The 16379-nt window shown below is 39.5% G+C and overlaps 1 protein-coding gene across 5 annotated transcripts in view; it reads left to right on the forward strand.

The window, feature by feature from the left end:
• The window catches only part of pitpnm3 (PITPNM family member 3), a 77591-nt gene that overhangs the window by 1862 nt on the left and 59350 nt on the right, over window positions 1–16379 (forward strand). For all 5 annotated transcript variants that reach the window (XM_079679198.1, XM_079679199.1, XM_079679200.1 and 2 more), the window contains one exon: window positions 13912–14007. In XM_079679198.1, the coding sequence (XP_079535324.1) occupies window positions 13912–14007 (96 nt within the window). The remainder of the gene's footprint in view (window positions 1–13911; window positions 14008–16379) is intronic.

Consider the following 16379-nt stretch of genomic DNA (forward strand, 5'->3'; position numbering starts at 1 on the left):
TATATAAATATGCAATTCAGCGAGTGAACTATTTCAAGCAAAGAAAAAGTATGTTTTTTATGGATGCACCATGAATAGTGGTTGGAATATTTTGGGGTTTTTACATTATTTTACACATTTTTGAGGAGTACTACTGCATATCTGGAAAGGAAACATTATGAAGCCAACTATGATATTGGAGTGAAATGCCTTTCTTAAGAAACTATTGCATCTTAACAAAGGCTGACAGCACAGCAAATTCAACATGAGATATGAGCCAATATTAGGGTTGGTAAAATGCCTTACTCATTTTACAAATATGAAAGGGAATAAATACAAACAAGTTGCTTGAGATCATTTTCATTCTGTAAGTGATTCGTTTGGGTCATAGTTGTACAAATGAAAATACTATTTTGTAAAAAAAGTCAGGTACAACACTTCTATTTTTGATAGACAATCTCACAAGAAAATATTTGAAAGCATCAAAACACAATATATTTTTTTAACAGCTGCAACCAATTGGATATCTTCTTCTGCGGTCAATCCTAATTATATTGAGCCTCACCTTGAAATTTAACAGGCTTTTAGAAAACTACACTTTACTTTTATTTCAGTCCAGCACTATATAATTATGTGAACAGTGCAATGCTTCAGCAGGCTGCTGGCAGGTTGTGTGCAGGTTGTTTGGGTTTACTGGTAGAGCATTCATATCTCTGAAATGTAGTGATTATCGTTTGACCTCAGTTCACTCTACAACTTGTGAAGAATAACGGGTCTCATAGAAACATTGTTCTTCAAAGTCACAACAACTTGGACAGGGAAGACCCTTTAATTTCATGACTTTTGCTTATGAACGCAGATCTTATCTTTGTCACTTTCAATTATAAGAGGGCTGCAAGGGATAATACACATAATACACTTTTTAATTCTAATTTAAATGTCCTCTCTTTATTCACTTGAGTGCTACATCTGCGCAATTATCTCAAATGGGGACTGTTTAATAATAAAAAAAACGTCTGGAAAAAAGTGGCAAAAGGTGAGTGTTGTATATATTATGATATCATTAAAGAATGGCAACCCATGTTTATGGACTAGCAAAGCTTTACTGTTTGCAGTGTCTTTTCTTAGCTTCTGCAGAAAAGGTGGCATCGTGCCCAGATTCACTGGCTACCTATTAAAACAAGACAGCCCCAGTTTTAATCATGCAAATATTGAAAAATAATTTGAGCTGAGTAATAAGGGTTTAGAAATAACGAGGGCTGTACTGAGTGAGGCTCTAATCCTCAAAATTAAGCATGTTAGTATGGATGGCATTGTCAACATTTGGTTTGTCCGCCCTGAAGTATCCCAGCAACTATCGGATGGATTTCTAGGAAACTGGGTAAAAACATTCATAGTCCCCAGATGATTAGCTTTCTCTTGAAATCATCACTACTGCCAAGTCAATATGTTAACCAATATGTTAACATTTCGAAATGGAAATGTTGTTGTTTCCAGATGATGTATCTTTATGACTTTATGATCCCCTCAATTTCCCTCTTCCTCCTTATGCCATCATAACAATAAGATTTATGGTTTCAAATCAATTCTCTTGAAACATTAATTTCCCCTTTAAGATGAATTGTCGTAACTTGGACATGTCTTCAAGTTTGATCCATCAGTATATGGACGTCATTTTAAATGTTTTCAACACTTTGGTTTATACCTTCCAAACTAATTACCATCAGCCTCAGATGTACTTTAGCAGGCTAGCATGATTCGATGCTGGTAAACATGGTAACCGTTATACTTGCTAAACATCAGCATTTTAGCAGTATCACTGTTGGCATCGTATATTTGATGAGAGCGTTTAACTCCATCCTGCCTAGTAAAACCTTGCAGAGCTGCTAGCATGGCTGTAGACTGCTCTTGAATACAAATGCAATGATACCAACTGGCTATAAGGCAGCCCATTTTATATAATATTTTTATTTAATTTAGCCTTTTATAAGTCCCAGTTGTGCTCTTCTCTCTTTCAATCTTTTTCACACCTGCACACATTTCAGTCTTTCCATCGGCCACTGAGGAGCTGATGAGGACAGTAGAGGGACCCACCGTTTAACCCGCGTGTATGGGAATTCAAACCCCAGACTCTTTAGTTACGCAGCTGTTTCTTGTTCCTTGACGCTAATTTCAAACACTTGCATACCGCGGTTCAGAACCAGACAAGTCTTGTGTTGCCAAAATAACTTGTGCTTTTTAAATCACCCTCAATCTCCGTCATCCTTTCCTCCCAGAGTAAATGCTCCGTTAGACTGCATGTACCATTCCAGCGCTCACTGTGGTATTGCACCTCAGAGAATTTTGTAATGCTCATAGGTGATGAAATTGGATCAGTCTGTGGGGGTGTTTTTTATCTGCTGTCCGAATAGAATAAATGTGTAGCCTACCTGCTGCTTTACTGGGATTCAGCATTGAGCTAAATAGAGCTGTAGGAAGCTGATGAACAATCCCTATCTTTTTCTCTCTGCTTCATTCTCTGTCTGAGTAAAGGTGAATGGGATTTTCTATATATATATATATATATATATAAATATATATATATATATATAATAATATACGGCTGGCACATCTGCAAATTGATTTCCCAAAATCAGTTCCTGTCTCTCAGTTAAGGACACACATATTCATAAACTGTATCATACTGCAGTAGCTTGTTGTGTCTTGGGTTGTTGTCCTGGCAAATAGTCCCCAGGCAGCCGGCTCATCAAGCAGCACCACAATGTTCTCTGAATGTTACAGAGGCGTGTGTTAATGCATTCAGCCCATGACCTCTGTTTTTTTTTTATTTGATCATACAAAACAGTGCTGATTTTATTTGTAATGGGTGTTTGCCATTGGGAAGCACACTGGGCCTGTGTCAGGGAGCAGATATTCACAATGCACACAACAGCTGGCCCGCTGCTATTTGAGGTCGAGGCAGTGGCAAGGGACCGTCTCACCTGGAGCTCACACAGGTCTACTGCTGTTACAGCCTTATGTCGTAACGTTAAAATGGGGTCTGAATACTGAATGGAAACCAAAAAGACCTTTGGTGAATCACTGATTTTCTGGCTATTAAGAAGCTCTCAGAGTTTCTTAATAGGATGTTTGAAGGAGCACTTACTGTTAGCAAACCAATTTAAATGTAATCCACTAGTTTGGGATAACTGGTTTATACAATTTTAGGTTTTAGCCAATAAACAGTGATAATTGACGGAGAGCATCTAGTTGAACTCTCAATCACTCGGTCTAATGGTTGTAAAAGTACTTTTTTTAATTGTTAATTATAGAGCTGAAGTTGACAATTAACTGAAAGGTCAATCATGTAACATTTTGATTATCAATTTAATTTATAAATCGTCTTTCTTGCAACAATGCAAAATATGGGAACATGTGTTAGTTTTGTCTGTCTTTTATGGCTGTTCACTGAATTTGCAGTTTGTAAAACGAAAAAAGCTTAGTCTATACAAATGGCCGGTTAGTTTAATCGGGACACGCTGTAAGACTAAGGCGGTCGAGGGGACCTAATATTTTTGTTAACTGTTTCGGTTCACTCTTAACTCTCATATTCATTTTTGCTTAGCAGACAGCTGATTTTAGTTTTGAATAAAAACAAAGTGGAGCAGTAATCAGCTAAAGGGACTGACAATTTTCACTGGAGTTAGTAGAGATCAAAACCAGAGCTAAAATGAATAATGAATGAGTGAATAATGAACTTGCATTGACCAGGTGGACAGAAACTCAAAACGAATGCTGATGCTGTGCTTGTTAGAAGATACAAATGATTTAACTTACTCGCCCTCCTAAATGCCTAATCAAACACTTAAATCATCAACATAAGTTTTAGTTGGGTCCGTTAGCTATGTTCTCACCACTGAGCTGTCAATAAGTGAATGCCACAAAACCCAGCATGTATTGAAAATTGCAGGGATTTCAAATGTAACCCCTTCACGTGCAGTCATTCTCAGCTGGAGTATTACTGTATATATGGTAATCATTGCGTAGACAGAGGGAGAGGCGAACAGTGATTATCACCTAGTTGTTCTGCAGTCCATTAACAGACCCATTGGGATAATTAGCGTCCAGGAGGATAATGTGTAGAAGGTGAATTTGTGACCGCATCAATATTTTTGAGGAGAGAACAATCTCCTCAATGTCTCCCACTGGCTGCAGAGATTGATTTGAACTTTCTGTTCAAATGGGGTTCCATTCAATTAGAGGACAGGCTATTAATAGCAATTTCCAGCTCACAGAGTATCAGGCAAGACATAAGGATAATTCTTTCTGTAGATTTCTGAGTATAATATCATGTTAATTCAGGGGGTCCGTGGGATTTGAGTTTCTACTGGAGAGAGTAGTATGTCAAAAATGAGATGCAGAGGCAATTCTCATTTCCTCCAAGCAGAGAAGAATAACATTATCAGATGTCTTCTTGACATGGTAAATATCACACACTAATTCTGTAGCTTGGCCAATGTTCACTCAGAAGAGGTCTGCACCATCAGATAGCCCTGTTTCACTCTCTCCCTGCGTGACGGCAGCCGTTGCCATCGCTTATGACCCGTCAGCTCTTTTGGGTGCCGTTTAGTTACCTAGTATCCCTTGGATACGAAATGCTGTTAATTAAAAATAAGGAGATTTTGGCACTCTCTAAGCTTACAGACCATCTGGGCTTGAGAGGAGAGAGGGCAATGAGATAAAACTCCGGCAAGAAGAAATTCCTTTAGGATTGTATACTCATCAAAAGCAGATTTCTCCTGAGGCCGGGCTCAGCACTGTGGGGTTGCTCATTATCTGCAAAAACCCCCGAACACTTTGTGATTACCAAATCAAGTACACTTTAAGGAATTTCACTTGCAAAACTACAATCATTTCGTCTTGCACACACATCGTAGGATGACTTTGTTTGCAATAGTTGACAATTTTTCTGGCTGAAATGAATCCATTGGTTCAGAATCAACCTCTGCAGTTAACCCATTGCACCTATTTTTGAGGACCTTGGGTCAAACCATTATGTGTAATTTCAATGTCTCACACAAAAATATTTCACAAAAGTTGTAATGTTTGGCTTGCTAAATTGGTTGTGTTGGTATTTGCAAAATGCATTTCAGTGTTTTGAAAACAGAATTAGGTAATACATAATGAACAACATAAAATGTCTCCTAAATGTCCACTCAAGATTCCACCAAATAGACACAAAATGGCCGCAGACAGAAACACGAAATATGTTGAGCGATGGGGAGTCATCAAAGTACATCTTAAGGTCATCTTCATTTAATTTAATTTAATTTAATCGTTTATTTGAACCGGGACAGTGGACATTGATGAACACTTTAAAACAAAAATAATGCTTTCAAGTGTAAATGAGCCGGATTTTAGCTTTGAGCTCATTTCCATCCATAGTCCCGTCACATACAACATATAAGAACATGACATTTATATACATAGCAAAAATAAATACATGATATGCAGGAAGATCATGAGCAGCTTACAAGCATTTACCACATGGTAGTACAATGTAGCAGCTATGACATATAAAGTGCAAGATAAGATAAAAGTGCTATATAAAGTGCAAGAGGAGATACCCCTGTGTTAAAGTGCATTTAGCGGTGATTGCACGTCTGTTTGTTTCTCAACCATTCTTTAAGTTGTCTTTTAAAACTATTGAGAGTGGGACAATCCCGTATCTCAGTTGGGAGGCTATTCGACAATGAGCTGCCTTTAATGGAAAGGACATTTTGTCCAAAAGTTGTCCGTCTATGGCGGACTTCACAGTCTCCTCTGGTTTCTGACCTAGTGCAGCATCCAGTGTGTTTTCTGTGGATGAATTCCCCTAAGGGAGGGGGGGCCAGTCCATGTAAACATTTATTAAAAAAATACGTAATTTTAAAAGACTTAAAATTGTCAAAACTCAAGAAATTGTGTTTTTCAAGGATGGTACAGTGGTGGTATGAATTTGGCTTTCTGTCAAACACCTGGATAGCTCTCTTGAACAGCTGTTCTATGGGCTTCAGGTTTGTGGCACAAGCAAACGACCAGTTTGTAAAACAGTATTCAACGTGGGATAGAATCATACAGTGGAGGTATGACTTTGCAGCATTGACAGTTAAGAAGGGTCTTATTTGTTTAAAATGTTGCAAGTTGAATTTAATAATATTGGATACTTTCTTAATATGTTTCTTAAAAGTCAAGTTTGAGTCCAGTATGACTCCAAGATACTTGAAGTGGGGGACTAGTTTTATTTCTGCTCCGTTTTAACACATTGGATACTTCGATTTTGACTGGTCGTTTACTGAACTTCATGCATACTGTTTTTTTTACATTTAACTGTAAGCAAATGTTGTTCAGCCAGTGTTGAACCTTGTCCAAAGCTTTTGAGAGACAGGATGAGATCACTTCAGTGTTTTTCCCATGTACAAAGATGACCGAATCATCTGCATACATTTGCACATTCAACTCAGGACATAGGCAAGTCATTAATGTACAGAGAAAACAGTAATGGTCCAGTAATCTTAGACCTACCTTTTCCTTTGTTACATGCTGAAGTGCTTATGTAAAGTTATACTTGATATTAATATTTCCACACTCAAGGGTTTAAAATCTTGTGAGATTGTGGAAATGATGCCTTTCTGTGAAAGCCGCCTGCTGATGAATCAACTGTAATTAAAGCCAGCTGCAAGGTAAACCAACAGAGGATCAGATGCAGTACAAGAGAACGAGTCCCCCCTTTAGAAACCTTACATGTTAAATAAACACATTTAAATAATCTATTTAGATACACATTTGTATTTAATTTGTCCTGTTTTTATTATGTGTATCATTGCTTTTAGAAATCCAACAATTCAGTAATAGAATGTATGTTAGATACATTTCCAACGCATTAACTGTACAGCTTGAGGCAGTTGTGCAGTCCAAGGTTGAATTTTATCTTTTTAATATAATTTTTGTCTTAGTAGTCAGGCAAATATATGTAATGGGTAAGATAGACAGATGAATGGGTCCAATTATAATATTTTTCAGAAGCTGCAATTGAGATAGTGTTCCTGACTTGTTTCCCGCATAGTTGCATCCATACATTCCCAGCTCCTTCAACAGCTGCCTTCCAATAGAGAAACGTCCCTTCATATCACAGCCCTGCAGGTCACCGTGTCTGTGATGATTATCCTTGTAGGTCACATGTGACTAGTGTGCAAATAACACTGACAATCAATGGAACATTTCAGTTTATTTCAGGAGAAATAACCACTCAGAGAAAGATGACCTCATCATGTCAATATATCATATAAGAAAGTCATGCAAAACGAAAGAAAAAAAATACAACTTTTTTTCATAGCAAAGTCCATGATCCAAAAATAAAGTCACATTTGCTGCACATCATCACGACAGGTACAGCTGGCTATTGATTGTAACATGTAAATACTAGAATCACTTTTATCAGCTTCACCCATGAAAACCAAAAAAGATGGTAGAACAATGTCTTGATATTTCTGTTCAATAACTGTTGCCTAAAAGTTATAGAGAAATACAGTACAGATTCTCTAACAGCAGCTGTGCCACATCTGACCTTCTCCCTCTGTCTGTACTCGAGAGACATTTCTTAAACACAGTAAGGTACTGTTTACTGTTTCTGCCAACATGAATTCCACAACCACAACCAAATGTCAAATATGGCGTATTTAGAACAAAATAGAAACTGTGGTTAAACAACCCTACTGTTTGGAGGTGTTTACTGGCCATTAACACTTTTGAAAAACGTTAATCTCTTAGTGAAGCTGCGGGATCACAGACCCTCCATCTCTAACCCAACCTGGCTTATTTTAGAGCCAATATTTTTGGCACAAAAGCACTTTGCCTGAAGTGCCTTTTTTCTCTAGTATGACTGAGCCATCCATTGAAAGTCAAACATTTGACCCAGTAGTGCTGTGGCAAATCAGATCGTAACACTCACTCATGAGTAGCACTGCAGCCATGTGTGTGTGACAAAGATAGAGTCATACCTGTGTGTGAGGGACAGATAGAGGAGGTGTGACCTGTGATTGCAATGGAGCTGCTCCAGTAATTGATGCTGTCAGCCCAACATTTCAACTGGCTGCAGGCCTCTTTGTAAACACCGCGAGAGTGGATAATGAAAAGACAGAGATGAAAGAAGGTTGAGATGAATCACAAGCAACCTCTTGTGTTGTCTGGCTGTGAAGTAAAGCTTTTTAGATGTTTGTGCACAGATTTGATTTGAACACAGCCCAGTTAAGTGTAGAACCTCTACCCGCTCTCTTTCTCTCTCCTTTTTAGTTTCTATAATTGCCATCTTTTGTTTCAAAAATCAAACAGTTTTGGTCTGGTATGCTTTCATTTTGCAGGCAAAAACAAATTGATTTGAGTAACTAATGAATGACCAATTGCTGTTTAAGGTGATTCTGTTGCACACTGTGAAACCAAATTTAAGCATGTTATATTCTTGAAATATTCTAATATCTAATTGAATAAATCCTTGATACTTTGCTTATTCTTTTACTTTGTAGTATCCTTATTAGGCATGAACCATTTGCGTGAAACCTTATGCAAACTCAAAACTGAGACTTCAATTATTTCTCTTTTAAACTGTCAGGAGTTAAGGTTGAGAAGTCATGAACTGTGAAAAATGCTTGTCATTACTCCAATATGTCTGTCTTAGTGTTTAATGATATCAAAGTGCATGAAATAATAAACAAATATCAAGTCCATAGGGCTATGTGCATATGCCTTCCCAAGACCATGGCATTAAAATAACAGCTCACAGTTTCAGTTTGAGCTATTTTTCATGGCCATCTCTTTCAAATTGAAATCAGCCTACTCATAGAACTCAAGTGTTTGTGCAAAATGATTAGTCTAAAAATAACAAGTGTGGGGTTGTACTGGGACAGAAAATGAAATAGACAGTCTGACAAAATAAAGGCTATTATTCCGCCATCAATCCGATGATCGGATGTATAATATGGTACCTATACGTTTGACTTACGTTTGGACGGACTGAAATACTGAAAAACTATTAGATGGATTACAATAAAATGTTTTACAACATTCATGATCCCGAGGTTGAATCCTTCCAACGTTTTTAAGCATCTGACTTTGCCGCTAGCACACTCATCAGTTCAAATTCTTATCTGAAAAACAAATTACATTCCTTTTAGCCTCTGCTGCACTTGCTTTTCATTGTTTAGCAAATTTGTAAGCATGCTAAGATGCAAACATGTTGCATTGTCCTTGTGAGCATTCATATGTTCAAGTAGCCTCATAGAGCATTGGTATGGGATTGAATTGTACATAAATGAACAAGTGTATTGACATCACAATATTGTAAGTGTGAGAAATTGAAATACTTAGTCACTTTCAATTAATGTTGTAAGTAGAGTGGTGAATTATCAACCACAATGAACATTGCTAAATCAATATCACCAAATTTGCTTGGGACTACAATCAAATAATTCAAACTTCCCCTACGCTGTTTTGTGAAACAATCATAAGCCCAGTTTTCATAAAGAGCGAGACCACTTGCAGGGATTGGCGAGTACTGTTGATGTGAAAAGTGGGGACATCATTCACTATTGACAAAATGTTCCCATCCCTTTCTCCTGGCTTCAAGCAGGATTGTCGCTCAGATTTGCACTTCTGCTGGTTGTGTGATCACTGTCTGTAGTTCTTTCAAGCATTCACACAGTATATGTACGGATAGATTGTATCTGCCCTGCAGGAGCTCCAGCTATCATTCCCATTACCCAGAGGGGAAAGCATCGCTTGGTGATAGACCCTCCGGTGTTTTGCTTCAGCCACTCAAGAAATTGGTTACAATTCTTAAACTGTATAATAAATTCAACATGCACGTACAGATCCAAGGGTAAACTGAGTGCACTAGCATTCAAAGCAGACATATGGGAGTTTTTCCATGCATTAGATTAGATAATAAAAAAGATCTCTTGGCAGGTCTCATAAGGTGACTGGAAGTGTATGCACTCAACAAATCAAATGATGGAGAGCTGTTTGGCAGTCTTTCAGGGCAGCAGGTGGATAAGATTGGTGAATGAGTGTTTTTATTTCTCAAAGTAGTTACTTTTCTTTGCTCATGCTGTGCACCCCATCAGCTCTTCTTATCCACTTGTCAAAGGCTTCCTGCGCACACAGGAGCTCTCAACACTCCTCAGGATGACTTGCCTAAATCCTCACAGTCAAGTGAAAAGCACAGCGGAGGGACTTTCCAATGTTTGATGCTGCACACCACCAGGCAGGAATATGCAACCATTCAGACCTAAGTTTGTGTTTTGCAAACATTAGAAACAACCCATTGTTAGCTTCATGGACACAGTTATTACAATTATTTTGATGGGTGTTATGACCTTTTCACAGGGGTCACAGGTTATATAAAAAACATGGCCCATTCACTGTAGAAGTACTGACCTGATATTTTAGATTTGGGGAAGTTTAAACTCTTAACTCAACCAGGCTTTTGATATTCAGAAAGAAAAGGGTAGCTTATAGTCAATGGGATGATTATGTGACAATGGGCCCCTGGGCACAGACGTGCAAAAGACCCCAGCACCTCCCCTGCAGTAGGAAAACACACAATGAAACATGTTGTATCCGTTTCTGTTGTTTGTCTGTCTCTATGCAGTACTTTTATATTTCTTTGTACTTATTATTTAGCTCTTTGCTGATGTTTTGTGTAAACTGGTCATTTCTTTGAGTCTCGTGGTAGTTTCTTTGAGTCTCTGTAGTAAAAATGTTTCTTTTATTGGTTGTTCTGCTCCTTTTCATTGTCAATTTCTTTCTCTTTTCAGATGTTTTGCATGTCTTTATAGTTATTTTGGTTTCTTTTGAATTCTTTGTGTGTCCCTTTGGTGTTTCTTTATGGAACCTTTGAGTCTCTTTCTGGTTGATATGTATCTCTTTAAGAAACATTTTGTAAATTAAGGCCAGCAAGGCTGTGGCACTATGGGCCTCTGTCTATGCCCAGGAAGCACGTTCAGTAATCCATCCATGCTAGTCCTCATCTGAAAAGCTTTTTCTCTTGCAACATTAAGTTAACAATATCTTTCAAAAAGTCAAACAAAGAAAGCACAAATCAAACCTCTGCCTTGCTTATCCAGTAATTGGAAGCCAAGTAGCAAAACAGTGTTTGCATGAAATAACAGCCATATTTTTTCATCATTTGTTTTTTAAAGACTATTTAGCGCTGTATGCAGGAATGAAGCTGCTTCTTTACATGCAGTACAGTATGTCTACTTCATGGATTCATCTGCATGCTGACTTTTTGTGGACACATGCAGTTAAACTTCAGTCATTTAACGTGATGAGATAAAAGCATCATGTAAGTGTTGGTAAAGTCAAGAACCCTTCACAGATTGTATTGTCTTCATAAATGTAATCTTAATTAACTAGCTAAGTAGCTACAGCTAATAAAATCAAGGAACCAAACCTTTATTTTTAAATGACACATATTACATTTTAAAGTAAAGTGAGGGAAGGATCAGAAAACACTGAGGTTTTTGTAATGTAGATATTCATCCCTCTCATTTAGTACTTCATGCCGAGTGTGTTGTCTCCACTAGTGTCCGACACAAAGCATGACACATAAATGAGCAGTTGGGAGGGAACCACGAGCCGGCAGGCGTCTATTGTTTAACACAATTATAAACACTGACACAGTTGCATCATAGTGATGTGCGGTTCTGTCGTTCTGTGCAGTTTATTGACCTACGCTCTGGTCAAGAGTTTGCTGAGGATTTCAGCTATATTTATAGCTTCTGTTGCCCTTTTGTTTAAGTGGAGGGAGGCATGTTTTCATTTTCAAAGAGAGAAGTGCTTCCCAGAGAATAGTAATCATCTTGGTACAAGAGGAGAGAATTGTGTCATCCAGCTAAATTCTCTTGTGTGTGTAGAATAGTTTAGTAGTGGACAAAAACATTCAGAGTTGGTATGGATGGCTGTGTAATGTGCGGGGGAAATGCTGCTCAGGTTGTCAGTGCTGCTGCTTGTCTGTTTCACAATAAGTGCTCACACAAGGACAGAACTGATCCTCTGAGCCCCTGTACCCTATCTTCCAGTTGGCTACAGGCCAAACAATCTCTGCAGAGGTCCAGGGGACTCTGGAGAAGGATTGTGCTGATGGGCAGAGTTGCGACTAAGTCAAAGGTAGAAAAGAGATCTTCAGTTCATTCCCAACTTCATTGGCATGTTGGCTTTTTGTCTTGGAAAGCAGTTGCAATTGTGACCATGGAAACAACCAAAAACATTGATTTATAAAAGGACATAATGTTTGCTGTGGTTTTCTTCATTGCAGTGTGCAGGGGTTAAGCAGTGTGTGGGTAGATGGGCTCTATGTGTGAACAATATAGGCTGGAGGGGATTGAGAGAAAATGAAAATAAGGAGGTTAGAGATGAAAAGAATACACATAACAATGCTCTCATCGCTGGCCTCATGAGCAGAGAAGGTACCGGGGTGTAACTGGAGCGGGGCATCGATAACAGCTGGGTCAGGACCAAATGTTAAATCTTTTTTTTCATCCCAGTTGTTTTTGTTCATTTGCTTGTTTTATCTTTTATTTAATGGCAATGTTAGCCCCCGACCATTCAGTAGGGGTCTTTTGAATGGGTCTGAAGAGCAGCTTTACATAAGTAGAAGAGCATATCAAAAAACAGGTCCTCTTATTCCAAGTCGCCCTAAACTAGTTCAAGGGTCCAGCCCGAGGCACCCTCATTATTTAGCTGTGGTTAGATGAAAAGGAATGAACTGAATAATCATTATTCAAAAGACTGATAACAGAGGAACATAGGTCAAATCATTTATATCAAACATTAATAAACAAATGAATAAATAAATGTGTAGGAATAGAAAGGGGAAAGATACCTGAATAAAATAAAATGGGTTGTTTGATGAGGGTGTGTTGTGTTTGTCTGAGTGTGGCCTAAACATGGAGATGCCTGTGTGTTTTTGTGTTTATTTGATAGTTGTATGAGGCGGGCATTTTATCCATGAATCAAAAATCTATTATAAGGTTCTTCATTTATAAAATGTTTTTGATTTCCAGTTCAAAAGTTTAGTCTTCTTCGTGGTGATAAACAGGCTGGCGAGGGTAATATTAGCCGTAGTGCTGTGTTCTAAACATTTCCGAAGTCTTGTGTAAATGTTTATGACCCGGTGTTAAGTCTTTGTTTGGATGAACAGCATTGTAATCCTGTTCAACACAGTTCAGCAGAATTTCCATATGGCCTGACTGTGTAGTCAAAATCAACTTTATTGTCAATCTTTTATTTTGTGTCTACAGACAGAGATCGAAATAAAGTTTCCCACAATCCCGAATACATAAACAAATATATAAAAATATGTATATACAGTACCTATATACATATAATCAAAAGACACATTTATACATATGCACATATTAAGACCTAAATAAAAGCACAACAATCAATATATACAAAATAACAGTCATGTAATAGCCCTTTTAGCTTCAAAGATTTTTAACGATTTTATTTTACTCATTAGTTTGCATTCGTATTTTACTTGAGAGTAAGAGAGAATATTCTCTACAAATGGACAGTGCTCTAAATCTCCTCTCATCCATGCTCTTGTATGAGGAGCTAATACAAATACTGCTATGCTTCCTTGCTGACACACTTGTGTGCTATGACACTGCTCAAAGAAAGTCAGTTTGGGTCTTTCAACTGCTGTGACACTTGAAAGGCCATCGTTCCCACCCTGGGGAGTTGACGCTTTGCTTTTCATTCTGAATTGTGAGAGCTTTCAACTCAAAAAGATAAGGAAATAATATGATATGCGTGATTAATCTGTCCTTGATTTCTATGATTAATGACACGACCCTGTGTGTCATCCTTTCGAAAAAAGAATTTTCTATCTTATTTGCTTCTTCTGACCCACAGGATCAGTACGAAAGCACAGCGCCACTCATTGGTGTCTGCAGAATATCGCACAGGAATCAGTTGACAGCTCCGATGAGGAGTTCTTTGATGCCAGAGGTTAGTGTTACATTTTATTCCTCCATTTTATCCTGTCATCACCTTGTAGATTATCTGTCCCTCCAACAGCAGTCACAGAATGATGTGAAAGTGCGTATGAGCATTTTAAACTGACATTTTTTATTCCATACCATAGGGAATACTTTGACTCGAGGAATTTAATGAAATGTAACAGGTAGTCATTTTCATGGATTCTGCTTTTTTTCCAAGTGTCTGGGATACATTTTGGCCCTGAGTGAGACGTATGGTTTACTGTTTCTTCAAGCATCTTTTAGCTTCTTGTTTTAACCTTCAAAACCTACATTTATTGGAATAACCTTGTATCAAAGCCACATGAGTCTCGTTACAGGTTATTCATTCCTGTGGTGAAAAAGGACAGTTGGGTCTTGTTTTTAAAGTTGGGGAAATGTCATGAACAAATCATAAGATTCAGCTAAATATAATGGCAATTTCTCTATGTTGAGGGTGGATGATATTTAAAGTATGTGAATGATTTGTTGTATCACTACATTGAGTGAAAACTGACTTCAGAACAAACCAGACACAATGTATAGCAAATACATTTTCTGTTACCTTTCATCATGCTTAAATGATTTCACTGATGCTTTTTTTTTTAAATATAAATTGTATGCAAGATGTCAGACTGACCAGAAATAGACACACTTGATGACTTATTTTCCACTACTTGTCAGGGTTTGGGAAAAATAGGACCCAAATGCAGATTGAGGAGGAAGCAGGTTTCAAAAGGAAACAAAAGGCGAGCTTTATTTACAAAAGCTGAACACTACATTAAATTTAGCTGAGGCTTTTATCCAAAGCGACTTACAATAAGTGCGTTCGACCAACAAAATACAAACTTGAAGAAAACAGAATCATACAAGTACATCAGTTTTCATAGAGCTAAAACATTTCAAGTGCTACTCAACTGGCTTTAGATAAGCCAGTCCTTTAATAGTATATAAGTGCTCTGTTAAGAATTCTATCGCTCGAAGTGGAGTCGAAAGAGATGAGTTTTCAGTCTGCGCCGGAAGATGTGTAAGCTTTCTGCTGTCCTGATTTCAATGGGGAGCTCATTCCACCATTTTGGAGCCAGGATAGCAAACCCACGTGTTTTTGCTGATGGGAACTTGGGTTCCCCTCGCAGTGCGGGTGCAGCGAGCTCTTTGGCTGATGCAGAGCGGAGTGCACGTGCTGGGGTGTACAGTTTAACCATGTCCTGGATGTAGGAAGGGCCAGATCCATTCGCAGCATGGTACGCTAGTACCAGTGTCTTGAAGTGGATTCTAGCAGTTACCGGAAGCCAGTGAAGGGAGCGGAGGAGCGGCGTGGTGTGGGAGAATTGCAGTAGTCTAGGCGTGAGATGACGAGAGCCTGGACCAGAACCTGCGTCGCTTTCTGGGTCAGCTGGGGACGTATCCTCCTGATGTTGTAAAGAGTGTATCTGCAGCAGCGGGTTGTTGCAGTGATGTTTGCAGTGAAGGACAGTTTGTTATCTAGGGTCACACCCAGATTCCTTGCAGTCTGAGTCGGGGAAAAAATAGAGGTGCCGATGTTGATTGTTAGGTGAATAAAACAAGAATCCATGAACAGGTACAAAGTAGCATCCAAACCAAAGGTGACTGTGACCAACATGAAGGGAGACATGAACGACAAATAATGAACCAACACTGAACACAGGAAGAGACAAGACTAAAAGGTGGGTGGAGGGGGTCTGGAGGACGGGTTTGGGCTGACAGCCCAGGGGCATGGCAGAGGACCAGGAAGGGGTCTCGGGCGGACGGCCTGGGGGCAAGGCAGAGTTCATTGTGGGGGTCTCGGGCTGACGGCCCGGGGGCAAGGCGGAGTTCATAAAGGGGTCAGGGCCACAGCGGGCGAACTCAGGGGGCCGAGCATGAGGGCAAAGGCAGCGGCTGGAAGAGTCAGAGGGCCGGGCCCGAGGGCGGAGACCGCGGCACTCAGGGGGCCAGGCTCGAGGGCGAAGACCGCGGCACTCAGGGGGCCGGGCTCGAGGGCGAAGACCGGACAGCTCCAGAGGCCGGGCAGGACCCGGTGTCGGCCGGACAGGAACCGGAGCCGGTGGGACAGGCGTAGACGAGATCCTGGACATGACATGGGCTGGTGTCAATGGGACCCCGGATGGAGTAAGGGCTGGTGTCGATTGGACCACCAACGCAACAGGGCAAGGAGTAGGCAGGACCCTCGGCAGGACAGGTGTCGGCAGGGTCCCCCACGGAAGAGGACAAGGAGCTGGCAGGACCCCCGGCAAGACAGGTGACGGCGGGACCTCCAACAGAACAGGACATGGGGTTGCCAGGACTCTCAGCGGAACCCCCAACGGCACAGGAGATGGAGTTGGCAGGATCCCCGACAAA

Source organism: Notothenia rossii (genome assembly GCF_949606895.1).
Source record: "Notothenia rossii genome assembly, chromosome: 4".
Taxonomy (NCBI): domain Eukaryota; kingdom Metazoa; phylum Chordata; class Actinopteri; order Perciformes; family Nototheniidae; genus Notothenia; species Notothenia rossii.